The sequence below is a fragment of the Antechinus flavipes genome, chromosome 3 (assembly GCF_016432865.1).
Source record: "Antechinus flavipes isolate AdamAnt ecotype Samford, QLD, Australia chromosome 3, AdamAnt_v2, whole genome shotgun sequence".
NCBI classification, from domain to species: Eukaryota; Metazoa; Chordata; class Mammalia; order Dasyuromorphia; family Dasyuridae; genus Antechinus; species Antechinus flavipes.
In genome coordinates this window covers 571,082,915-571,110,903 of record NC_067400.1, presented here as the reverse complement: position 1 = coordinate 571,110,903, position 27,989 = coordinate 571,082,915, and the positions used below count along the sequence as shown (strand labels likewise).

The following is a 27,989-nucleotide window of genomic DNA, read 5'->3' as shown; positions in this document are numbered from 1 at the left end:
ATTTCATTTTCTTTTGTTTTTTTTTATTTTTCATTACAAAAGTGCTTCAATATTTCAAGAATTTTTAAAAGAATTCTTTTAAAATAGGATTTAGAGTTAGAATAAACCTTAGAAATCTAATCCATGTATTTATTTTATAGGAGAAGAAACTGAGGCAAGACTCTCGTCCTAGGGACTTTTACAGACTCACACAACTAGAGAGAGATAGAACCAGGCCTAAAATCTAAGAGTTTTGACAAGCAGACCAGTGAGTTTTCTACTACATCCACTTATTCAATAATTTTTTATTTTCATTGGATGAATTAATATAAACAGAGTAACACTAATATGGTTGCCAGACAAATGCAGGTTTAAGGGAGGTTTTTGTTGTTTCATAATAACCTCATAAAGTTTAAATGGATTTGAAATAATGTTCTTAGTATAAGATTTAGAAACAGAATTCTCTTTTTTAAATTTTTTTTGTTGTTCAAAGGATCATCAGACATTTGTAGCAATATTGGGGAAGCTTTACCAGATCAGAAAAGAATGTGGGAAAAGTGAGTATGTGGGTGAAAGAGAAATAAACATCTTAGTGAATTGTAGTTTATGTGAGTCTAAGACTGAGAATATAAAATAAATCTGACACTGAGAATAGAAAAATAAAACAGTTGCTTGCACATTCAATCTTGTTTGAAAGGCAATTCAGGCTTTGAGAAAACAAATTCTATGATGTATTTTCTTCCCTAAACAACCCAGTCTTTCCCCACTGACTTCCCCATCTAAAAAGAAAAGGGATAAAAATCAAGGTACCAAACAATATCAAACTTTAATTTTCAAAGATTACAAAAAGCATTTTCCTTTAACACTGACATGGTAATCTAGTCAATACAAGGTGGGAGTTAAGGGTTTTCAGAGCCCTTCTTCTCATTTTCAAAGAGATGGCCTGGAAAGGCCTTTATCAATTGGAACTTCAGTGTGATGGGCCCAGTCTCTATAAGCCACAAGAAGTCAGTCTTGCTCCAGATTTGTCCTTCACATTTGAAAGGGACTGACCATTATCAATGTATTTGGTATTTTCACTCATTGATTCAAAAGTTCAAAAACTTAGTTAAAAAGTCTGTTGCCTGACCAATGATTTTATCTGCACCTTCGCAAACTGCCCCTTGATCAGATGAATTAACCCTATTCACCATTTGCAAGGAGGCTGCAATTCTCGATTTTGCTTCTTGCAATTCTTTTTGGTCCATGCTTTTATTCAGGGTATGGTCCCATATTTATATGCACGCACCAAACTGATAGATCTGTCAGTTTTACCTCACCTATCCACATCTGGGTCCCATTATTCAGTTAATCCATTAGTTTAAAATCTTCACAGAGTAGTTAAAGTGTTTTTTAAGCTTCCAAGGCTTACATTGTTGTAGGAAAAAGCATATCTCTATGTGTCACATAGCACAGAGATTAGAGTATTGAACTCGATTATGGCATAAGAAAAGATACCCTTGGTTAGATTGAGAAAAGAAGAGCTATCCAATCCGAAAGGGAGGGCTTTTCCTGGTTAGAGCCCTGATTCAAGCAGTAGTAGAAGTAACTCTGATGATATAATGGCTCATGACTAAGTTTACAGTTATACTGTGCATGGTATCTCCACCTAAACCACTCAATAGCTGATCCATTTGTTTTCCATTTGACATTTTGCCATGGCCATGGGTGATTTCCAAAGTCTTCTACTTTTGCTACAGAAACATAGTAATAACAATTTTGCAAATCACCTTGCATATGTTACCTCATTTAATAACCCTGTGAGGTAAGCGATTTTATTATCTCCATTTCATAGATAAAGCAATTGAGGTTGGTAGGTAAGTTACTTTCCCAGCTCCCATAACTAGCAAGAGTCTGAGGCAGGAATCAAACTCAGGTCTTACTCCATCTATTCTACTATCTAGTTGTCTATCATTAAAATTCCCAGGAGGGCAGCCTTTCTTTGCCTGATTAGTTTGTAGTCCTTTTCTTTTAAAAAGTCAGGAGTTGAGGGAAATTGGTAACATGGAGAATTGAGGAGGAGGTATGAAATTACAATTTCATACAGGATCCTGTTTTAAAATTCCCAAATGCCTCGCCATTGTATGGAGGGACACTAGGTTCTCGAAGGCCTAGTTGAAAAGGTTTTGGATGTAGTCCTGTTGATAGACTGTGTCTGTCACCTGCAGACCAGCCAAGTTGAGTCTGGGAAGATTTGCCTCCAGGTTGGCCCCAGGGTGACATCTTTCACTCAGAATAACTGGAAACCCATCTGTTAAATTATGGAGGAGCTGCTGTGGTGAGAAGAAGCTCCATGAAGACTAGCTTGGACCTCTGAGGTATTGATGTATTTACATAGTATAAAGATGCAAAACACCCACAGTTAATGTGCAGGAGCAAGACACAGACAAACTTGAATGTTGGGTCTAGACTAAGATAAGGGGTAGAGACGCAGTATGAGACATCTCACTAAAAGAAAGGGGCCCTGAGCCCCTGAAGGGCCGGGGTGATATCAGAGGGCCACGATGAGACGATGTCCTGGAGAGGGTAGAGATTTGGGGCCTGGTCTGTCTTTGTGGGGATCTTCCCATTACCAATCCCTAATGTCTGTTTTTCTTCTTTTGAAGTCTCTGGAGATAGATTAGAGTAAATGAATTCCTCAGAGTTCTGTGATCCTGAACAAATGATTAAAGGAGCCACATTTTTCCCTTCATCATGTAAGCAAGGCTCAAAGAAAGGGCGCAGTGGGCCAGAGAAAGAATGGACGAACGTATAGATGTGAGATTTGTTGGTGGCGTTGTAAAAAGAGACAAATCCACCTTCATAATCCAGGAAAACCCCCACACGGCGGGGGCTCTCTTTGAGGCGGAAGTAAGTCTGTGGGGATGTAAGAGCTTCATATTCATTCATCCCACTCTGACGCAGCAGCCAATGTCCATTTGAAGGTGTTGCTGTGATCTTCCCCTTCCTGCTCACTGACTCACTGCAGACCCCAAGGATCCACTTGGTTTTGTTTCCTACACATACCTCCCAGTAATGACAGCCAGATGTAAAGGTTGGAGACCCCAGGACACTGACAACAAAGTTAAATCTCTTGGGGTTGTCAGGGACAGCCTGTCGTTTGTCCCCAAGTTTCACACTTCTAAGATCTTCAGAGAGGAGAAGTTTGGGATGAGCAGTATCTGGATCCAAAGTCACATCCACTGCAGAGAAAGCAAGATGAGAGTACAGATTGGGACAAATTTAGGACTCAAAAGACCTTTGAGAAGGCTTACAAAATATCTCCAGGCCCCTCTCATGTGACTAGTCCCAGCATAGGAATGCAACTTTTATTCAGCCAAGACTATTGTTAAGACACTAGAAGGGAAGAAATACTGAATAAGGATGCTCTACCCTTCAAGAAAACAGTATCTTTGTCTCTGGCATGCTGAAGGAATGGGGCAAGACTAGGGGGTCCCAGAGCTAGAGGAACATTTATACAAATAAGTGTCACTTACCCAGGTGTAGTCTGGCCCTTCTCCAACCTGCAAGGGAATATAAGCAAGATGTGGTTAGCTTTTCAGGGAGGGACCAGGGAGAATGGCAGGAGACACCCAGAGGAGATGAGAGAGGGACATCAGAAACCGCATCTCACCTGCATCTGCTGCAGTTCTTTTCAATTCTGTAATAAAACAAACAGGAGGATCAAGAAATGATACTTAGAAATATAGATTCCATAGGAGACAAGTTGGAACTGACAGTATTAAGGAAAAGCAGCACTTACTGAGTTCAGCTCGATATTTCTCTAAAAGATAAAAGATTTGAGAAATCAGTATGGGTACTTTGGCTCCAGAGAATCCAGCCCAGCCAAATTCCATTCCCATTCTAAAGTCTACTAAGTAATATACTGCCAGATAACTAGCACGCTTTGCCACTGAACACTTAGGGAGCTACTCTTAGGGCAGGCCTATTTTGGATCTTATCTAAGGGGGATCAATAGAACCTTCTTAAGTAGTGGTGGTTGTGGGCGTTGTATAAATCCAGTGTGGGAATGCTTAGTTAATGTTTACTAAGTTTCCCATTCATGAGGGGGGGAAAGAGGGTTTTTTTCCTAGATCAGGTGTTGCTAATCTATGATCAGTCCATGGATACTCAAGATAGATTTCAGGGGATCTGTGAATCTGGAATGGAAAAACTATACTTTTATTTCAATATAATTGGTTTTCTTTGTAATTCTATGTATTTTATTTTATTTTATTTTATTTTGCATTTAGAAATGATTCAGAGAAGTTCATAGGCTTCTCCAGACTACAAAAGAGAAAAAGTTGAGAATCCTTAGGATCACTAGAGCTAGGACATCTAGAGAATTTCAGGTTTTCTAGATCTGACAATCTAGGATTCTATAATAGTTGTAGAACACAAAAGGAATTTTGAAACCCCAAAAATCTTGATTCTCATAAACAGAATTCTACCCCTTCTGCCCTTAGGGAACTGAAACCTAGACATGTGAACTTTCTATAAAGTCGAAAATGGAAAATAGCATAAACTACCCCTTGGGGAAGGAGCAAAACTTACTGAGTCCTTTATGAAGTCTCCCTGGGGGGAAAACAAACAAAGATTGATGAGAAACATTACTTTTTCTCTTATATAAATGTCAAGACTCCCAGAGACAGGAAGCCCATCCCAGGATGGGCCATTACATAACTAGTCCCATTCTCCCAAAGAATTCTGGGGTGTTTCATCATAATTTTTCTTTGTACTGAAAGGACAGGGGGGAGTTTGTTGGTAATGTTTTTATCAAGTAGCATCTAGTTCAAGTTCAGAATTTTGAAATAATATTATTTTATAGACATTTCACTGATTATCTAGTCTTCATATTTTTTTCTATTCGATTTCATTTTAGTTGGCCTTTATGGTTGTGTGTATGTGTGTGCACAAAAATATGAATGTGTCTACATGTGAGTATGTCAGCATCATGAAAGAGAAATGTGTCTTGGATGATAATATAGTGAGCTAAATTAAGAATTCATTAAATAACCAGATCCCAAAGTGGTGATTAATGGATTGTAGCAATTAGGAAGCAATCTCTGGAGGAGAAGCACAGAGCATGCTTGACCCTGTTCTGTTCGACATTTTTAGCAATGCTTTGAATAAAAGCAGAGATGGCAAGGTTATCACATTTCTGATTAATGAAGCTGGAGAGAGCAAATAAATAATGTACTATTACAGAATCAAGATTCTAAAACATTCCAACAGGCTGAATCTAATAAGATATTAATTAAGATAAACATAAAGTCCTATACAGCAGTTCCAAAAAAAATAATTGTACAAGACAATCTTTTTTTTTAATGAAATGAAAAAGTTTTAGTTTACTTCAAGCTAATATGAATAAATTAGTTTGAATTGAAAAATACCTCAGAGATCTCCTATTTCATCTCCTTGTTTTTATTAATAAGGAAACTCAAACAGAGAAGTTAAATGACTTGCTTGTGATCATATAGGCAACAAGTAAAGGAAAGGGGAAAGATGAGGGAGGGAAAGGAAGGGAAGTGGGAAGTCTGGAAAAGGAAGGGAAGGAAAGAAGAGGAGAGAAGTCTTTCTAATGCAAAGCTAAATTGGATTCTAAACAAATTGGAATTTTATAAATTAGAAAAAACATTATTTTTAGAAACTGATGGGAAAACTAGCGTAAGTGAGAAGTTAGTAACCAAAAATCAAGTTTGGTCATGTTCATCTCTCTATGCTCACATAGTCTTCTCACAATTTTTTCAGCACTAAACATTTCATTCATGGTGCATTCATGGTGCATTACAACAAAAGGCATCCTTACTTATAGGGAAAGAAAAGTTACCTATTCTTCCCTTGTCCCATATGTCCCAAATAATTACCTTTCTCTTTCCCATGGTCTGAGAGAAGATTTTCTAGAAAGAAAGGAGAAGGAAATGAGATCTGGACCTCTAACTTTAAAGGTTTTATCTCTATGTAAAGTACAGAGATTTTCTTTTTTTATGGAATAATCATATTTTGACCAAATTAATTGTATAGTAGATTTGATGTAAAGCAAATTTTATTTTCCATATATACTGTATTAGTTTTGCATTTGGCCATATTTTCTCTCTTCCCTCGTCCTACTGGTATACATAAAATCTGAGTATCTGAATGGTTATCATATGGAAAAATTTGACTTTTTGCACTTAGCAGAGGCCAAAAAAAGCAATGTAAGGAAAATTTCATTAAGCAACAGAGATGTTAAAATGGAAGGGTCTGGTTTGGGAATTGAAAAGCACTTCTTATCTGAGGTCTTCAAGGAAAAGTCAGACCACTATTTGTTGGAAATGTTGTTGATGGGAATCCTGTCCAAATATGGATTGAATAGCATCACCCTTGAAATTCCTTCCAATTCTGAGATTCTCTTCTATGATTACGTGTGTGGTCTATCTAGACATTTTTAGTATCATAAGGTATGAAAGTTATACAAAGTCTTCACTCGTGAAAGTATATCTCATTTTCATTTGAGTCAATTCACAGTTATTTCCTTTCAAAGAGATTTTATTTTAGGAGCATGACTTTTATTCGTCCAATATGGTCATCAGAGTTGTATTCCCACAGGGAAAAACAATTTCTTAAAAAGCTGAAGTTGAAAACTTTTCATTCTATTCCTAGATTGTTATATCTGGAAAGAACTTTAGAAATCATCAAGTACAGTCTTGCTGATGAGAAAACAAAAGTCCCTCAAAGACACACAATGAATTTGTAGCTGCTCCAGGACTAGAACTTAACAGCCCCTGATTCCCTGTGCCATATTATTTTTCACTTCACTATACTATCTTTCATATGGTGTGAATATTAAGAGGATGGCCAGTCCTATGGCTTGGTAGTTACCATGATATGTCAGCAATCCTATATATGCTGGAAATTTCAGTTCTCCCCTTGCATCTCACTTTTTATTGGCATTTCTTTCTGTATTTCATTTATTCACCTAGTATCATGGTTGCAATTTTCCAACTCCAGGATTTCTTCTTGCCTCTTCATCAGAGCAGAGAAATTTTTTAAAAAAATTTTTGCATAAAGATTCATCCACTGTACTCTCATCACTCAAGAGAATCACAGAATCCGAGGATTTAGAGCTGGAGGAGACCTGAAAATCAACTACTCCAACTACCTCATTTTAGAGGAAAGGAAACTGAGGTCCAAGGATGTAAAGTGACTTTAATAAAACCACAAAAGTATTGGAGTTAGAATTTGAATCTAGCTTTTCTGGTTTCAAAACTAACATTCTTTTTTTTCTAGTCCCTTCAGCTCTAAATTCCTATGATTTTAGGTAGTAGATGCAGTTAGTTAATTCCTAGTAAATTTGAGCTGTCAGAATATATAAAATGAATTTGCTTCCTGCTTTGAAAGCCCTCTAAATTCAAAATTCAATAACAGCTTCCTTAGAACAAAAGATTTCCAAAACCAAACACAATGGTATGTGATCTGACAAAGGATATTACTTTCACAAAGCCTTATTAAAAGCATATTTTCTTTTCGATTTACTTGATAGAACTATTATAATCAATTTTCTTTTACTTTATATAAGCCTTAAAGAAGTTTATGAGTACTATTATCATAATTATTAACTTTTTTTTGAAAGAGTTTAAATAGAAATGGTCCTGAAACAAGTTACTCTCTCACTATTATTCTTTTTTTATTTAATATTCTATGGACTATTACATATATAGGTATAAAGTAATAACTTTCTGTAATTGGATAAAAGTATTAAGATGTAAACTAACTCCATGTAGGCTCACTGAAAGCATCCTCTTTCCAAGAAATAACTGACAGAAGAATAGATACCTTATCTTGTTCCTGTATAGTTTTGATTTTCTCTGCCAGTTTTCCATATTTTGAAAGTATTTTTGTTCCATATAGCTTGAAATTTATGAGGATTAGGTAAAATGAAATATATTTTAAATTATGTTTTTTAGTTATTACAGATTACATTCAGATGGTTGTGGAAAATGATGGTCTAGTTCCAATACGATTTATTGGTTGAATTATCCAGAATATTTCAACTCAAATTCAAGGTTTTGGCATTTCATTATTGCAATTTTCTTTCATAAGATTTTCTATATTTTGTTCTTTGACCAAACAAGTCCTATTTTTGTAGTATGGATTTCTGTTGTCTTTCATTTTATGAAAAATAACAAATTTCTGATGTATAAGTCTAGTTAACAGAACATGTCATGACAAATATTTGGTGGTTACTAAGTTTTTAAAGCCTTAGTTTTTAAAACCTGAATCGCCATCTTGCAAGTTTCTATTGTTTTTTACACAAGCTACATTAGTCACTATTTCCAAGTTCCTTAAAAAATTTTGGTTGCAATGAGATAGCCCGAAATTGCAGTCATAAACCTCTCCATTTCTACAAACAAATTCACATAACTCAGACATTTATTTGACACCTCTGTCATTATATTGTTGCCTGAGTTCATGAGATTATCAACTTCGACTTTTTTATTCCATTTTTAGATTATAGCTGTTTGATAAGCTCCATCTAAAGGTAAACTACTTTGGGGTGTATAAAACAAATCCCAAGACATGCACCTGTGTGGTAAAGTGATATCTTTTTTTTGTTCCAAAAGTATTTCACTTATTTATCATGTGTTTTTAAAATGTCTATCAATCCTCTTCCTCCTTTTTTGGCCAAAAACTATTAATTTTTTTAATAACCACCTTACAGTGATGGGTCCTATGTTTTACTAAGGTTTTACAGAGTTTTATTAAAATAACTTTCCAAATTTTTTGCTATTATTTTATTATACAAAAGTCCTATTATATTTCCTTGATTTGGGTATCAAGGACATATTTATATCATAGAAAAGAATTAGAAAACTGTCTTCTTTTCCTGTTATTGCAAATAGTTTACACAATTAACTTGAAACTCCTGGATTTGTTTTCAAATTAATTTGTGAGTTCATGGATGTATTATCCAATTTATTTATTTGATACTGACTTCATTTATGTAGTCTACTTCTCTTATTAAACAGAGTAATTCATATTTTTAAAGTCTTCATCCAATGAATTATCAGTTTTGTTAGCAAAATAGTTTATGATAAATTCCTTTAGTTTCTCTTAAATTCTTTGAATTTCCCTTTTCATATTTGATAGGAACAATTTGGTTTTCTTCTCCTTTGAAAATCATACTAGCTGTTTACCTAATTTCTTTATTTAAAAAAGTTCTAAGGTTTATTGGTTCAATAGTTTTTGGTTTTTAATTTTATTAATCTCTTCTTAATTTTTGGAATTTCTGCTTTGTTGCTTAGTCAGAGTTTTCTGATTTGTTGTTGCTAAGGTGTTTTTAATTGCTCCCTAAATTAATGTATTTTTTTTATTTTAATTGATGAAAGTATTTAATGACATAAAATTTTCCCTTAGAACTGCTTTAGCTTTATGTCCAAAGTTTTGGCATTTCATTATTGCAATTTTCTTTCATAAGATTTTCTATATTTTGTTCTTTGACCAAACAATAATTTAAAATATGTTTAGTTTTTAATTATTTTTTATTTTTTTCAAAGACCCTTGAATAAAAATATTTTTTATTGCAGTGTAATCAATAGATGTTTTGTTTGTAACTTCTGCTTTTCTATTTTTTGAGGTCTTTATTTCCCAACACAAAAACTGAAGTTTTTGTGAAGGTGATATGTAAAGCTGAGAAGTAGGTATTATTTTCTATTCTCATTCAGTTCTCACCATAGATTGCTCATTCCTAATTTCTCCAGAGTTCTGAGTACTTAGCTTCTTTCTAGATCATTTTGGTTACATTTATCTAGGTCTAAAGGGGTACATTGAGATACCTACTCCTGTAATTTTATTATCAATTTCACTTTCCAATTTGATTAACTTTTTCTTTAGGTATTTAGATGTTATACCATTTGGTACACATATTAAGTACTAATATTGAGTCATCATCTAGGATACCTTTAAACATAATTTAATTTCTCTGCTTATCTGTTTTTTTTTAATCATCTCTATACTTACTGTAGCCTTACCTGAAATCTAAATTATTATTCCTTATTTTTCTTTCTTAGTCAACTGGAACATAATAGATTTTGCTCTGGTCCCTTATTTTTATTCCTTCTGTGAATCCTTATAGTTCAAATATAATTCTTGTAAGCAACATATTATTAGACTATGTTTTCTATTCAGCTATTTTCTCCCATTATATGGATGATTTTATCAAAAATCCTACTCCAGTGCCTCACCATGTTATGGAGGTGACTCTAGGTTCCCAAAAGTTATAAGAACAGAACAATATAAACATTGACAGTTCCTATAAAACTGAAAAAGTTCTGAGTATAGGCTTAGTGATGGATTATAAATCTCTCCTATGAGGAGGAGTCTGACTAAGTTCAATGAGTATTATCATCAGGTTGGCTGGAGGGTGATTTTTTTTTGGGGGGGAGGGTGGTATTGAGTTTTGGGTTTTGCTATAGCAACTCTTGAAGACCACCTATCAGATTCTGTGATTTAGATAATAAAATGGAACGCCTGCCTAGACAATAATTATTTTTTGAAGTATAAATATTATCATTATCATTATTTCTTGAAATATGAACAGTTCCAGATATTCTCTTGTTAAGAATTCATAGTTATGAGGTAGCTAGGTGGCACAATGGATAGAGCACCTGCCCTGAAGTCAGGAGGACCTGAGTTCAAATCTGACCTCAGACACTTAACATTTCCTAGCTGTGTGACCCTGGGCAAGTCACTTAACTCCAATTGCCTCAGCAAAACAAACAAACAAAAAAAGAATTCATAGTTAGAAGAAACAGAATTTAAGAGCAAAAAGAGATTTGAGCACATATGTAGAGAAAGTCTTTATAAAGAAAAAGAATACTCTTTAAAAAAGAAGCAAGTGAGATTAATTTGCTATAGTCCTTTCTATTATAGAAGATCTGCTTCTTATTCAAATTAAATAAGAATCACATTTATCCAGAGACACTAATTACCAAGAGCCAAAAACAGGAATAGGAAATTCAGAAAGGTTTAGAGGCTTTATTAGAAGCCAGAATAGATTAATAAAAGAATGTATCCATCAACTAGCCATCTTGTTTTTATCATTCATATTAGGAGAAGCCATAGTAACTGGTCACCAGCTACTGCTCCTGCCCTATGATACTTACCTATTTCTACCACTTGTTGATAAAGAAGCTTCTCTAAAGGAAGGAAAGAAGAGACAAATGAGACTGACACTTTATATGACTTTTTTTTTTGTTTAGTTGATAAGACTGGACTTCTAAATCAGTTAGGAGATTGAAAATTATGGAGAGAAAGAGAATAACATTCCTAATAAATGCAGAGAATAAGCTTCTACAGTAGATTTCAAGGACTATTTCAGTTTCATATTCCCATTACAATGGCTCAAGGATATGGCTCCAGGCTTCATGCCAATTTCCCTCATAGCCTTCCATTTTCCTCAGAAAGCCCCCATTACTTTGACTATCAGTCTTCCTTTTTGAATTTGTTTCATTTTTGCTGGTCTTTCCAGGGCTCTCACTCCACAACCCACCAGTTAGCCCTCCCTCCCCCACATTTTATCATATTACCTCTAGATCTTCGTTGCTTCCATATGATATAAATACCCAATGCAATGAAGAGCCCCAAAATAGGTAGGATCACAGCCAGACCCACTGCTGAGGGGGTGACGTACAAAGAAGGAAAAGCTGAAACAGAAAACCCCAATGTTATGAGAAAAGAGTAGGGAAATAATAATGAAGACAGTGATAATTCTAATACTCATAAGAAAAATTAAGCTTTATGGTTTGCAAAGGCACTGACAAGCTGTTTAAATACCATATTTATGCAAAAATATGAGAGAGACTAGTTTTTTCATGTTCTGTCTCACTTTTTTTCTGAAGAGTGAACTGTCTAACTGCTAAAAGATATATTTCTTCAGCATAAAAAGGGAAAAAGGGAAAAAAGGATAGATCTCTTTTCAGGGACCAAAATATTAAATAGCTCAATATTTAATGAAATCTCTTTCACTAAAGCAGAGATTTTTAACCTAGGATTCCTGAACTTAAAAAATTTTTTTGAAAATTATATTTCAATATAATTTGTTTCCTTCATAATTTTTTATATTTTATTTTATGCACTCAAAATATTGTCCTGAGGAGTCCTTAGTCTTCACCAGACTGTCACAGGGGCGTATGACATATAAAAGATTTAAATCCCTATCCTAAAGTACTTTGTAAACAAGATAGAGTCTCATCTGTCTAGAATGGCTTAGGTAGTCCTACCCTTCAGTCAGTAAGATGTACTAAATGACTTTTCAAAGCTTTCTTGTCCTACAAGGCTGTAGATCTATGGATCTTCTGAAAAATGAGAGAGAGCTCTTCAGTCACCAAAGAATCAATATCTTCTCATAAAAATTATATTTTCTTCCTCCCCATAAAATCATCTCCAACTAGCTCTTTTTCTTACAATATGGCTTCCATCCTCTTTAGTTCACAGGACCATAAATGGGCTTAAGCAGTATCTGTTTGTGCCACTGGCCAAAGATTTAGTCAAGGAAAGAATGGATGAAAGAAAAATCAGAAAATGGGAAAAAAGAAAACAGAAAAAGCAATGAAGATAAAGAAAACTTGGACATGGCCAAGGTGGTCAAGTACCTTTAACTCCTGCTTTTAGCACTCCTCAATGGCATTCAAATCATGGATCAGGTCCACAATATCCATCCCTATACTAGAGCATTTGGTTTTGCAGACATATGTCTGGTTTGCAGACATCTGCCCCAGTAAGCATCCCTTCTGATCCAAGCAAGTTCTCTGGGTCCCTACTTAATTAGAATATGTAATGATAATCATCTTAGCTGATATTTACATAGAGCTTTAAGGTTTGTACAATACTTTATAAAAATTATCTCATTTGATCAAAGGTTTACCTCTTATGAATAGAGTTGTTCTCTTTTCTTGGCCAAGAGCAGAATTCCAAATAGAGCAGGTCATATTCCCTGAAGATCCATCTCTCACAGTAACAGAAGCCTCCATTTGGAATAGCCCCTCCTTATCCAGGTATTGGGTCTCTGATGGAAGTATCTCCCCGTGAGCATCTGTCCACTGAACCTGAGGCTTTGGGAACCATCCCAAGGATCTGCACACCAGCTGAATCTGTCCAGCTTCATAGTTCTCCATATGAATATAAGGATCCAAGCCCAATGCTAGCAAAGAAAGATCTGCTTGAACCAGCAATACATCTCCTTTTTCCCTCCATACCTAAAACATTGCCTTCCTGACCTTTTTACCATTATCTCCCATATATGGATTTCTTTTACAGACAACAGGAATATAAAATGTGATATTCCTTTTTATAGTCTTCCCTACAGTCTAAGGAAGCATCTGGACTCACAGGACACAACACTATATTAATTACTTTGTTAAGTAGCCTATCCCATCAACCTTTATTTCCTTTGGAGATTCTGGACCATCGTTCAGTTAAGGGGATGATGCAAGATGATACAGAGATGATTGCATTCCTAGTTTAACCAGAATCCTGAGAGATAGGGATTTGGGATCAAGCTGTGTGGCAAAATTATATTTTTAAAAGATTCTTCTGTATGTAATATACTGTTGATCACTACCCAAAAGGACTTCTATAAAAGGTCAATGCTCATAAGAAAGGTAGAACAATATAGTGGATCATGCTGAACTTGGGGTTAGGAAGACCTGGATTCAAATCCCAATTCTGACACTTTAATGAATTCTATTAATGAATCATAGATCATTTATGAATCATAGAATCACAGGTGTAGAGATGTAAGGAATCTCAGAGGCCAATCTGATCCAGTTCTCCCTCATTTTACCAAGGAGAAATCTGAAGGTCAAAGTGGTGCTTATTCAAAGTCACAAAATTAGCATCTGAACTAAGATTTGAACTTCTAATTTCAAGTCCAATTCATTCATTACACTCTAATTCTCTTCTTCTGCCATTACTGGCAAGGTTATTTAAAGTCTAAGTCTTCAGAAGTACCAGTTATAACAAAATATACTCTTCTCTTACCCCCAATCTAACTCACACCTGGAAAAGACTATTCCTTCCAAAAAGGTGAGTATTTGGTGGGCTTTCAATAAATTTTTTACCATAAACAAGACAAGCAATCACTGGAAAAATTTTGAAGATAAAAGGAAATTTAAAATAATGAATTTTGAGGGTTGTACATATAGGTCCTTGGCAATAAAGTTTAGTGCGATTCAGAATATGTGTTGACCTAATATTCATTTTTGAGTTACATAAAGATTGGCAAATAATTGCCTACTTATCAATTGCTTACTTCATAAAATATTCAAGTCATTCAACAATCACAGAATGGATTTGTCACCCTGCATTCCCTCATATCCCATTCTAACCTGCGACATCCATTTTCACAGAAGCATTTTTGCTCAGAGAACCAGCCTGGATCTGACAATAGTACTCTCCTTGGTCTTCAAGTCGGACATTATAAATCTCCAGAATGAAACTGTCTTCTTGGTTGTCTTTCACCAAGGCTGTTCTCCCTTTGTATTGTGGCATCTGCTCTCCATATAAGTCTTGTCCATTCCGATATACATGAACAGCCTGGGAAATTTGGGACTCTGGGGTCCGTAGCCATTTTACTTCTACAGACTCAGGGGCCATCCAGACGGATAGAGGACAATGCAGCTCAGCTTTTGTCCCCAGCATAACCAAGTTCCTTTTGCCAACTTTTCCTGTGCCATGATACAGAGAAATAGTGTACATGTGCATAAAAGACACAACTTAGCAAAGGGGAAAGAATGATACAGACTTCAAGGAGATAAACTGGAGGACAGTATGGAGGAAAATAGTTCCCAGAAAATGGAAAGGAAAAGATGGTCCTTTAATCCTTAAATCCCTAGATACCAGTAGAGAACAGGCAGAAATACTTACCTGACCCCTCTGGAGGTAGCTGGAGGGAGATAAGGACGATGAGGCAGCTGGAGAGAGAGAACCTGGAGCAACTTGCCATCTCCAACAGAGCTAGGATAGGGATAAACAAGTGCAGAGTTAGTGAATGTGAGATAGAAGAGAATATGTTGGATCAAAGAGATAAATGAACAGAAGAGGTGGTATAAGGAAGAGCCTGGAAGAAAGGAAATCAAAACTACATACTGACCACAATAATAAAAGGTAATAATACTAGCCCTCCTTCAAATGTAAGTGCTGTAAGACTGTCGTTGAAAATATATACATTTATACAGAGTGAAAAAAAGGAAAAAAAATTAAAATGCAAACTGCCCACTACTATGTAAGAAAAATAAAAATGGTAGCATAGAGTCCAGACAAAGACATTTTAAGAAGAATTCAGAAGGGGAAACAAAAGCAAAAAAGAAAAAGTTTCAATTCAGTGATTGCTGGAGAGGATATAGAAAGACCAAAGATTTGTTGGATCACATGTGGTAGTAATAACTAAGAGAACTGTATACCACAATCCTTCATCTGTCAAATATGTCACAGGAACAGGTTAGCTCTCTCATGCTTCTATGACTACAGAATAATTTGATCATTTTATGGAGTAAGCAATTGATAAGTAAGCAATTTTTTTTTTACCAATTTATATATAGTTCACAAGTAATTTGTTGATACATATTCTGAACCCCACTCAAATTTAGTGCTAGGGATCTATATAACACTGAATATCAGTACATGAGCAGACAACTTTGCCTTATCTACCTATTCCCTTTGTCTCAGTTAGTAACTATGCAATTCTAGCTCTCCATACTAGAACCTTAAGGTCTGATTCCTTTGTAAAAGTACTTCTAGTCCTATCATTCCACTAAAACTATCAGGGCCAAGGTCCAAATCATAAAATCTTGTGTTGGATGGAATGAGAGAGAGAGAGAGAGAGAGAGAGAGAGAGAGAGAGAGAGAGGAGGGAGGAAAGAAGGAAGAAAGGAAGGAAGAAAGGAAGGAAGGAAGGAAGGAAGGAAGGAAGGAAGGAAGGAAGGAAGGAAGGAAGGAAGGAAGGAAGGAAGGAAGGAAGGAAGGAAGGAAGGAAAGAAGGAGGAAAGGAAGGAGATCAGTCTGGCATGACCTATTCTCTATGATGTCATTCTGGCTCCATGTGATCACTGCTTTTATTTCTAAAATTTCACTAAACATCCCTTTAACTTTATGTTTTAGAATCTTGCCTGAAAATCATACTAAGCTCACTAGCATACAATTTGCAGATTTCATTACTTCCCCATTTTTTTTTTAACAGAACAACATGTGTACTCTCCAGGCTTGTGTACATCTCTACTTTTCTATAATCTGTAAGATATCACCAACAATGGATCAGTAATCACATTTACCAGATCTTTCAGTACCCAAGAATGTGGGTCACCTGGCCCACATTATTTGAACTTAAAAGGCAACCAGATGCTCTCTTCCTCAATTATTTCAGTCATTTCCAACTCATAATCACATTTGGGGGGGGAGTTCTTGGAAAGGATACTGGAGTGGCTTATTTCCTTCTCTAGCACAGTTTACACAAGAGGAAACTGAGGTAAACAGGTTAAGTGACTTGCTTAGGTTACACAGTGATTTGTGTGGATTTGAACTCAGCTCTTTCTGACTCCAGGTTCAGTACTTTATTCCTACTTACTTTGGGCATAAATTCTCTATTAGTTATTTACTGTTTTATTCTGTTTTGTCCTTTCAAGTCCAAAGGATATTCTCCTTGTTAGAGAGAACAGGAGCAAAATAAGAGTTATTAGATCTGCTTTCTCTCCCTTGTGGATCATCTTGATCTCTACTCTGTAGTCCCATCCCTTCCTTATCACTCCTTTGATCCTTCTCTTTTCTCCAATAGAATAATAGATGCCTTTAGAACTAGATGAGAATCCATCTCAAAACTGAAAAGGACCTTAAAGATTATCTAACCACTCCAAAGGAAATACATGACATTATGAAGTTGGACTTCTTTACAAACACCACCCCTACCCCCCAAAAAATGTTAGATCTCTAGTAAAAAGGCATACTTTCCCTCTCTGGGCCTTGGTGCTCTCATCTATAAGAGGAACTTTGACTCCATGGTTTCTAAGATCCCTCCCAGCTTATGACCTTCTACAGCAGCCTTTGGAAAGCTCTAATCATTAAGAGTGTTATGTGGCTAAATGAATTATGGGAGGACCTGTTTCCATTAGCTGTCACATTAGTTCATGTACCATGAGTTCCTACGAAACATGCCCAGCCTTTTCTCCTTTTAATTTTTCCCTTTGTCTCCTCTCCCTTCCCTTTCCCCTGTACTCTCTCCTATACTACATTTCATCTTGGTGGGTTTATTTGGGGGCTATGGACCATGAACTCTCAAATCAAGATCTGGGATCTGACAGAATGAACCAATATGGCCAATTTCTCTGATCACTTTCATCACTAGTATCCCCTTCTCAGAGAATGATTATTATTAATTTCTGAGACAGATCCAGCAAATTCTGGGATCTTTCAAACTCATAAATTTCAAAACATTGCAACTGATAATAATCCTAAAATAAAGTTATTGATCTTTGGTGATAGGATACTTGACCCTTGGGGGGCACTAATGTTCAATTCTATAGATGCAAACAGTAGGTAGAATTGCTTCATTTCAGAGAGCACAGTGACCTTACCATTTGGATGACCAAGTTCATCACTTCAAAATGGATAAGAGCCTCAAGTTTTATAAACTATAGGTCCTATACCCTCCAGAAAAGTTGAAGTCTTGTCTCTGTAGTGGGTATCATTAGGGATGGAAGATAGGAAAGGGAAAAAAAGACTGTGAAAGGAGAGAAGAGAAGTTTGGGAAAGGACATACATCTTTTCACTCTTGTCTAAATGGTGGCCAGTGATGACGGTCTTAAAAGTATGGGTCGCCCTGCCCCAAGTCACCATGGGCACCAGAGGAATACACACCCAGGTGCCAGTACTTTCAGTGAAGATTTATGGGATTGCTATGATGAAATATTGTCCTGGAAGCCCCACAGAAAGGATTTGGGGACCCAGCTCTTTTCTTTCTTTAAATAGGGATGATTTGGGACTCTCAGATCCAACTACATCCAGTTTGTGTTAGTTCTTGAGGGAGACTGAGCAGATATTTAGCAAATAAAGGCATTTGTCCTCAAGTAATAATAATAATAATAATAATAACTATAATTGGATACTATTGTTCTATAAGAAATGATGAACAGGCTAGTTTCAGAAAAGCCTAGAAAGATGTATATGAACTGATGGTGAGTGGAGAGAGTAGAACTGGAAGAACATTGTACATTGTACAGCAAGATTATGTGATAATCAACTATGATAGACTTGGTCTCCTCATCTGCAAAACAGGAATAATAATATCTATTGCATGTATCCCAGGATTGTTGAGAGGATCAAATGAGAGATGAATGTAGAACTCTATAAACTTTAAATCTGTATATAATTTATTATCCTCATCATCATTGTCTGCAGTGCTATTTAGAAGCTAAATAAGCTGATGAATTGTCACAGGAAGAGTGTTGTCCAGGACAAGAACAATGACAGTGGGGATATATTTGGCCCTCAGAGGTGACCGTTTTTAGATCTTCATGCTACATTGTAGAAAAGACCTTGATAAACTATTGAGCATCCAGACAACTGGAATGGGGAAGGGGCTTCAAAATCATAGCATGCAAAGATCATTGAAATAATTTGTGTGAGATGGCTCTCTAGGACATGGTTGGGGCAAAATACAAGAGAAAGTTAAGCGATGTAAAAATAAAAGATATCAATAAAAATTCATTTAAACAATGCAAAAAATGACGATGGTTAGCCTTGTAAAGAATAGACTCAGATGGGCTATGATAGATATCTTCCAGTGTCTGAATGATTAGTTGTCCATGGAAGAGAAATTGAATGCTTCTACTTGACTCCTGAGGCTAGAGCTACAGTATATTACCTCAAACAAGCAGTAATTTTTACATGCATATTTTCATTTTGTGACAGCACTGTGTGCTTCTATTAACATTAAACTGACTCAGAACATCTGACTGATTAGGTGAAACTGAATTGAGTTGGTTCTTCTCTTTTAGTTAATTCTCTGCCATCTGAGTAATGTATTTCATGACATATACAGTTTTTTATTGTTCTCCTTTTTGTTGTATTTTTTTTTTTTTGTTCTGTGGTTTTCAAGCGTGACTATTACTCCAAGGAAACAAAAAAGTTGAATCTCTTAAAGATCACACTTCGACATCTGATAGAAACATTGCAATGGCTCTTGGTGTTGAGGAAGTAAACCAAGTCAAGGTTCACATAATGAAATGAGATCAGATCTACCAAAGCAGAAGATGTGATTGAAAATAAAAACCCAGTGCCAAGAATGACCAACTATTTTTGCAAAATAAGCAAATAATCCTCAGAAAAGAATTTTCTGAGGGACTTGACAGCTAGAGAGATTATTGATTATAGTACAATATAGACTTTTTAAAATTGGAAGAACATCAAAAAGACTAATTAAAAAAACCTGTTAACCCTTGCTATGATGAAAAAGCACTACTCCTAGATAAAACAACACAAAGACTGAAATACCAAAAATTGGAAAAGGATAATTTTTACTGCTAAAAACTCACTTTTTTATTCAAGATTCTACCAAAACCATTTCTGTGCTCATATGAGCCTAAAAAACCTAGGTATTTTCATTAGACTGTTAAACATCCAGCAAAAAAGTGTTAGGGGAAATATTTTTTTAAATTTCCAGTAGGCCTAGAATTATTGTCCCCATCATTGAGGAAATGATGAACTCTCATAAGCATATTGAAATACTACAGCAGAATTATTTCATCACTATAGAAATTCCTAAGTGAAAATGAAATATTGAAACATAATAATACACTGTGCCATATATTATGAAATGTTAAGAAATATATCCAAGAGATGGAATTAAACATGTCTCAATAGACATAAAATTAATTTGATTTAAATCCCATTAAAACCAATGGGCCATAATCAAGACTAGTTAGAAAAATAGACTATTTGTCAGAAGTACACTTAAAAACCAATGTTCCTTCAAGTTGAAGAGTTAAAAAATAAATGTCAAAACACTACTACATCATGTAAAATAAGTGACTGAAACAAAATGAGGATAAAGGGAGAATACATTTAATTCTACTTTGGCTCAATTACTTCACATATCTCTGCAGGGAACAATAAATAGTTGTTGGGGGAGGGAAGATTTTTGTTCTGTGTAATTAAAAACTTCTCCAAAATTAGAGTGATTCAAAAGCATAATGGGAATCCTCAAGAGATTTTGAATCATTTCTTACTAGACATCTTCAAACAGAAGCTCAATGACTACTTAACAATTATGCTATAGAAGAGATTTCCAAAGGATATGGGTTGGATTAGATTACTTTTTTTTTTTTTTTGCTGAGGCAATTGGGGTTAAGTGACTTGCCCAGGATCACACAGCTAGAAAGAGTTAAGTGTCTGAAATCAAATTTGAACTCAAATCTTCCTGACTTCAGGACTGGTGCTCTATCCACTTAGCCACCTACCTCTCCCCCCCCCCCCCATTAGATTACTTTTTAACTCTAAGATAATAACTTGTCTTAATCCAAGCCTAAGAAGTATTATTTAAGCAGCAGTGTTAAAGAACAGACAACAGAATATTTCATGAAAAATGACCTTAAATTTCATAGGGGTCCACCATATCATTTAACATAACTCCCAATTCTTTGTTAACAAATAACTTACTTTGTAAAAACTAAATTTATAAATAATATTCAGGGTAGGCATAATCAGCCTCTTTAATTGTTGGTACCCTCCACCCCCTCCCCCAAAAAAGCAGCTTGGCTATACTTATCACTGCTCATGATTGTCACTGAGAGGTTTAAAACATTGAGGGAAAAGGCAGATAAAGAAAGTGAAGGGGGATATCAGAAAAGGTGAGGAAGGAAAAGACAAGAAAAAATGCATCCAGTGGAGAGTGAATTCCCTTCACTAATAAATATCTATGTCATTCCCTTTCAGTGGCTTTTTCAAACTTCTTTTCTCCTCAAATCCTCAATATCTCTTCCATTTCCGCATCTTGTCAGAAGATGCTCTTAAGTCCTACTTTTCTGAGAAAATATAGTTTAATAAATCCTTTCCTTACCATTCTGTTCCTCAAAACTCATAGATATCTTCCCCCATCTTCTTCTCCTTAATTCCTAATTTTTTTTTTTAACATTTTTATTTAAAGTTTTGAGTTCCAAATTCTATTTCTCCCTTTCTCCTCTGTACTCTCCCTGAGATGGTCAGCAATCAGATACAGACTACATAGGTAAAATCATTAAAAACATTTCCATACTGGTCAATTTGTACAAGAAGATATGAGATGTTTATTTATTATATTTAATAAAAGAAAAAATGAAAGAAAAAAGTGAAAAATAGCATGCTTCAATCTGTAATCAATCATTATCAGTTCTTTCTCTAAAGGCAGAGAGTATGCTACATCATCAGTCCTGTGGGATTGTCTTGGATATTAATAAGAATAGCCAAGTCATTCATAGTTCTTCATCAAACAATATTGCTGCTACTGTGTACAACATTCCCCTGGTTCTGTATAGTGGACTATACATCAGTTCATGTAAGTGTTTCCAGATTTTTCTGAGAGCATCTAATTCATTATTTCTTATAGCACAATAGAATTCCATCTCAATTATACACCACAGCTTGTTTAGCTATACCCCAGTTGATGGGCTTCCCTTTGATCTCCAGTTTGATCTACCACAAAAATATTTTTGTACAGCTACATCTTTTTTCTTCTTGGAGGATGCCTTTAAAATATACATCTAGCAGTGGCATTGCTAGTTCAGTGGATATGCACAGTTTTATAGCCCTTGGGACATATCTAATCTTTTTTTTCTGAAGAAAAGGTGACCCTTCTCTTTTCAAAACAAACTCCTCTATTTATATCCTCAATCTTAACCTCCCCCATTTTTTCTAGGAGCTTTCCCCACCAATCATTCCTTCTCTCTTTTCTCTATGTCTCTGTTAGTTTGTCTGTCTTTCCCTCTTCTGTTTCCCCTCTCATCTTTAATCTTTCCCCATCTGCAGAATCCATTACCACTGGCTATGAACTGTGTTCAGTTCTACCCTATACTTTTAAATATTTTTTCAATTTTATTTTATCTTCAGTTTCAAATTCTCTTTCCCTTCCTTTCCCCCTTCTATTCCCTTTCCCTTTCCCTTTCAAAAAGTAAAAAAAAAAAAAAAAAAGCCCATTACAAATATGTATAGTTATATAAAATAAATTCCTGCAGTAGCCCTGTAAAGAGAGAAAGGAAGTAGGAAAGAAATTGAGGGAGGAAAGGAGAAAAGATAAGAGGGAGGATAAGGAAAGTAGGAAAAAAATAGGAAGGAGGGTAAAGAAGTTAGGAAGAAAAGGAGGAGGAAGAGAGAAAAGAAGAAAAAGAACACACACTTCAATCTACACTGAATCCATTTTATCTATTTTAAAAATCTCCAAGATGATGACCCTAATATCACCTCCAGCTCTTGTGTTATATAACTTCTTCCCTTTCACTGCCAAACTCTTAGATAGAATTGTCCATCCTCGCTGGCTTCCCTTCCTTACCAGTATCCATTCACTTTTTAAACAGCCTGAATTCCAATAGCACAAGTCAAAGATAAACCAAATTCACTAGTGATCATTTTTTCCTACTTTAGTTCAGATTTTAAAATAGATTTGTATCGACACTTTTGTTTTTATAACTTCTTTTATATCCTTTCCCCTCTCCCCTTTCATACAGCTATTCATTATGATAAAGACATTTTTTAATGGAATAAGAAAAAATTAAGTAAAATCAATCAACATCTAGAAGAAAATCTGACATTACTCACAACGTTCCACATTCATGATCCTGATGTCTACAAAGAAGTAGGGGAAAATATCTTCTCATATCTCCTTTAGTGATATTTATAATTTCATACCATTCATTTTCAATTTTTTGTAATGATTGTTCTTTCAATCATTGTTGTAATCTACATTGTTGTAATCACTGTATATATTGTTTCTTGGTTCTGTTTAATGTGGTGATCTTCTTCCCAAATGCAGCCAAGTGATAAAAGTTCAGATCGTTTATTATCTCCAATACAGCCCGGTTTGCTTAGAGGTCTATCTCTCTGCTTGGTTCCAAGAGCTCTTTCAGTTTTGTCCTTCAGCCTCTGCCTCTGCTTTCTTCTGCCTCCAGCCAGCACAAAGATGGAATGAATCTCTTGTCTCCTTCACTTGGGGCTCGGCTAGCTTTCTGGTGAGTCTTTCAGACCAGCTTGTCTCAGTGGGGGAAGTGCAGGAGCCCAGCCACCTACCACAGTGGTGTGAGATGAAGATGAATCTGGTTGTCCACTGAACTCTCGACTCGTAGCTTCTTCCTCTGAAAACTCTTCTGCCACCAGCCAGCCAAGTGGAAAATATTCTTTCTTGCCTCAGAGAGAGGGCTTCTGGCGTAATTCCGCTGAAATCTCCCAAAGTGCTCTGTGTCTGCTCCAGAGTGCTCCTCTCCAATCCAGCTGAACTCTCTTCTTCGACCAGCCAGCCAAGTGGAAAATATTCTGGAATAGCTCTCTCTTCACTGGCCTTATATCTGACTCTTCGGAGAGAATGGGATTATGGGTTTTCTCCCATGGTGCTCTCTGGCCCTAAGAGTTTTAAGGGAGGTGTGAATTCACAAAGGTACAAAGTTTACTTTGTGAATCTGGCAAACTTGTGAACTCCAATGAGTAAAGGTGTAAACACAAGCATTGTACTAATTAGTTCTACTTAGTACTTTGTTTCAGGTTCTGGCCCAAAACATCTTCTTATAAGATCAGATCAACTCTAATTAGTTAGCAGTTTGTAAAGATTCCAACAGTTTAACCTCAATTTTCTTTCTTTATTCACCATATTTTTTATTTCTAATAGCATAGTAATAATTTTCCATTATATTCATGGACCCTAATTTGTTAATCATTCATTCTTTTTTTTAGTATAGCGTTTTATTGACAAAACATAAGCATGGGTACTTTTTCAACATTGACCCTTGCAAAAACTTCTGTTCCAACTTTTCCCTTCCTTCCCTCTCCCCTCTCCCCTAGATGGCAGGTAGTCCTGTACATGTTAAATATGTTAAAGTATATGTTAAATACCATATATGTACACATATTTATACAGTTGTTTTACTACACAAGAAAAATCAGAAGAAGGTAAAAATAACCTGGAAAGAAAAACAAAAATGCAAGCAAACAATAACAGAAAGAGTATAAATGCTTTGTTGTGGTCCATACTTATTTCCCAGTGTTCTTTCTCTGGGAGGAGCTGGTTCTGTTCATTACTGATCAATTGGATCCAAATCAGTTCCAAAAATTTTGCTTGGCTTTTAAAGCCTTTTATAACATGGTCTCTATATATCTTTCCAATCTTAATATCTCTCTTTTTAAACCTATATATACCATTTGATCCAATGATACTACCTTCCTTGCTGTTCTAAGACACTCTTTATTTTGGACATTTTCACCATTTTTTTTCTTATGTCTAGAATTCTCTAATCTTTATCTCTGTTTCTTGATTTTCCTGACTTCCTTTAAGTCCTAGCTTTTTTTTATGGTTGTTAACAGCTTGCAATTCTTCTGGGAATTCTTCTTCTGGCTTCCATTGACTACTTAATAGTTAGGAGATGGCTTTACCAAAGAGCTTATAATTCTTGTATCCCATGGTCTGTTCTTCTTCCCTCCAAAAGATTTTCATTTCCACTGCGTATTTGGCCAACCCATCATCTTAGATAATCTTATATCTTATGTCTTCTGTGGCATTGTGCTCTCCAGATTTTTTTTCTTTCTATTAAACCATTTTCTCCTCTCTCTGCATTGCTGGATGCATCTTCTGCACCCTTGGAGTGGGTATTCCCCAAGGTTGTCCTGAGTCTTCTTTTCTCTCAGAGACTGAATCAGCTACCATAAGTCCAGGTATCATGCCTAAGGAGATGACTCCTAAATCTGTATATCCAGAGAGTCCTAAATTTCCTCCTGAACTTCAGTCACAATCACACACTGCCTGCAGAATATTTTCTCCTGGCTATTCTGTAGATACTTCATACTCAGCATGTTCAAAGTAGAACCCATTGTTTTCCCCAATGTCTCCAGAGATTTCTATTTCTGTTAAGGGCACTACCACTCTCTGAGTCTCACAGAACCTGTGAATATAAGTTCACGATCTTGGAGTCATCTTTTACTTTTCTCTCTCCCCCCCCCAACATTTAATTGATTCTATATAACATTTCTATAATCTTTCCATTGAGCTAACACTACAGGATAAGCCCTCATCACCTGAACGATTGCAGTAGCTTTCTATTTGATATCCCTGCTTTTCATTTCTCCCCTCTAATCATTCCCTCACATAGCTGCCAAAATAACCTTCCCAAAGCATAAGTCTATTTTATCTCTGCACCCTCAAAATTCTTTAGGGAGTCCCTATTGTCTTTAGGATAAAATAAAAATTTCTTAGCCTAACATATAAGATTTTCTGCAGTCTTTCACTTATCTTTCAAGCATTATTTCACCCCACGCCCCTTCACAGACTCTAAGTCCCAGTCAAATTGGATCAATAGTTGTTGCTCTCAGTAAATCAGTATTCACATGAGGTATTCCCCAAACTCAGAATGCATTCCTTTCTCATCTCAAACTCTCAAAATCCTTGTTCTCTCCTAATCAGCTCTCCTTACCCCTCCCAGCTGTCAGTCCTCTCTTCTATCTCAATCCTCCTGGTAGTATGGTAATTTTTGTCACATGTTATATATATTCTCCCCTCCTCAGTAGATTGCAAACTTCTTGAGAAGAAGAACTATTTTATTTTTGTGTTATATCAGCAGCATAGTGCCTTTCCCAGAGAAGACACTTCAAGAACTTTTGTTGAATTTAACTGAAGTAGTTGAAGAGCTTCAGTTGAAAGAGGGATACTTATTTCACTCAATCCAAGAAGACAGAATTAGGAAAATTGAACAGAAGTTACAAAAAGACAAATATTACCTCAATTGAAGGAAAATGTCCTAAGAATCAGAGCTGTCAAAAATTGGAGTGGGTTGTCTCAGGGGGTCTCCATCACCTACATATTTAAGAAAAAGTTGCCTGATCTCTTGTCAATGATGCTCACAAGTGATTATTGCTTAGGTATTTGGGAATGGGCTATATGACTCTAACCATCTCTTCTAATGCTGAGATTCTAAGATTTAATATAGCAAATATGGCATATTAATATGAGTAGATTTTGCTAATATACATATAGATTTGAATTTTCATTTTATAAGAGTAATGTTTAACTAAATTAAGGAAACTTAAAAGCCGTTTTCTCTTCCCCTCACTCTTTATCCCTATCTCTAAATCCTTCAATCTATCAGCCACTGGCTTCCTCTCAGTTCTGGGATTACAAAAAATCCTTGGGCAATCAGCTCCAGGATTGCCAAGTGATCTTTCAGGTAATTTATTTTTTTAAAAATTCTAAACCAAAGGAAAAATTACAGTAGACTATTTCAGGTAATGAAGGATTGAAGGGGGAAGGTAGAGAGGGAGATATTCATGAATGAAGGTGATATAAAAACAAAAAAATACTAATAAAATTAATTTTTTTAAAATTCCCTTTAAAACTTTTAAAGTTGAACCTCAGTATCAACAGTCACCATATCAGGCAAAGCTAGACAATGAGAACTCTATTTAGAGTCTCTTTATACTTCATATTAGGCTATATTCTCAGCTGTCCTCTTTTATGCTTCATGATTAGAACTACCATATACCCCACATTTCTCAGGACCATCCTGATTTAAAAAAAAAAAATAAGGTTTACTTTTAATGAGACTTGGTCAAAGGAATATCCACAGTCAGCCACATCAGATGACTGTAGCATGCAAAATAAAGAGATATCTCCATTCTCCCTTGAAATTAGAGAGGCGTGATGATATCTTTTTCAGACTCAAGGATTTAATTATTCCAAATTGGAAGCAAGTTGAAGAATAAAGAGAAAATTCATCTCAGACTCAATGGGAAAAGAAAAGAGGCTCACTCACCTTAATCAGGAGATCCACTAGATTTTTTCTACAGTAGTAGAACAGGGACTCCTATTTTTTTTCTCAGCCCATCCAAAGATTATTGCTGTAGTATCAGGGAAACAGAAGGTACATCCATAAAATGTGTATTTTTATCCTAGGGCATAAGCCCCTAAAATGGAAGCTCTGTCTGCCCAGGAGACTCTCCATCACTAACAGTCCCCATAAAAACAAACCACACCCTGCCTGTCTGTTGCTGATAGAGCAATAGGGCAGGGTTTTGAGTGCCAAATAAGGCCTGTGAAATAATTTGTATAATCAACGGAAGGTAATGAAGAGCTGAAAGGTAAGTAGAAACTAGGTAGAACAACCTTTGACTGCGTGAGTTGTATAAGCTGATAATTTAGATATATAAATGGCTCTTCACAGAACAAAAGGTTCCCCATCCCTGAAATAGGGCTAAGAAGCTCCCTATATAATAAGGGAATTTTCAGAATAACTCTAAGGGAGGGAACTATAATCAAAGAACCCCTTGATTAAAATAGTCCCACATTTTCAAATGGTAATTATACATTCATTCTTCATTATACCACATCCCTTGTGCAGCATCTGCAAATTGTTGCTAATTCCTTTTCAATTCAAAACTAATGATCGACTTTCCTGGCAGTCACCAATGGTCAAATCTATTAACTAAATGACCCTCACCTCTATCTACATGTTGGTTATTGCTCTCTGCCAAACAAACCTGTTTACACTCTTGAAAAACACATTTCTACTCCCAAACCATATACATGCTAGTCATTCTATCTGTGATGGTCTCTCTTTTCTACTCTGATAAATATATCCTTCCCTTTTCTCTTTCCACATTTATTAAAATCTTGCTGCATGCTTCAGCTCCATCTTGGGCCCTTTGGGATTTCTTCCAAGAACCTTTCTTCCAAGAACCTTTTCCAGGTTCTCTTAATACCAGTATATTCCTTCAGAGATTATCTCCAACTTATTCCATCT

At 35.7% G+C, this 27,989-nt stretch overlaps 1 protein-coding gene across 3 annotated transcripts; it reads right to left on the bottom strand.

The window, feature by feature from the left end:
* Positions 1-780: 780 nt before the first annotated feature.
* Positions 781-27,177, bottom strand: ERMAP (erythroblast membrane associated protein (Scianna blood group)). 3 transcript variants are annotated; one of them, XM_051987940.1, is made up of 13 exons: positions 27,003-27,177; positions 25,972-26,047; positions 14,902-14,991; positions 14,364-14,702; positions 12,902-13,177; positions 11,565-11,681; positions 11,142-11,174; positions 5,865-5,897; positions 4,552-4,572; positions 3,761-3,781; positions 3,632-3,658; positions 3,495-3,521; positions 781-3,200 (listed from the first exon to the last, which is right to left on the bottom strand). In XM_051987940.1, exons 3-13 carry the CDS (start codon positions 14,978-14,980, stop codon positions 2,467-2,469), a joined length of 1,707 nt encoding a protein of 568 aa, XP_051843900.1. In that variant the 5' UTR covers positions 14,981-14,991; positions 25,972-26,047; positions 27,003-27,177; the 3' UTR covers positions 781-2,466. The 3 variants fall into 3 exon arrangements, with proteins under 3 accessions (XP_051843900.1, XP_051843899.1, XP_051843901.1); XM_051987939.1 differs by lacking the exon at positions 25,972-26,047; XM_051987941.1 differs by lacking the exons at positions 11,142-11,174; positions 25,972-26,047.
* Positions 27,178-27,989: the final 812 nt, after the last annotated feature.

Excerpts from the sequence above, each read along its gene's own strand:
- ERMAP (XM_051987940.1), bottom strand. The coding sequence starts at position 14,980 with ATGGCAAGTTGCTCCAGGTTCTCTCTCTCCAGCTGCCTCATCGTCCTT. Across the intron at positions 11,175-11,564 it reads GAAGCAACGAAGATCTAGAG|AGAAGCTTCTTTATCAACAA; the intron begins GTAATATGATAA and ends TCCTTCCTTTAG. Across the intron at positions 4,573-5,864 it reads AGACCATGGGAAAGAGAAAG|GGAGACTTCATAAAGGACTC; the intron begins GTAATTATTTGG and ends TTTTCCCCCCAG.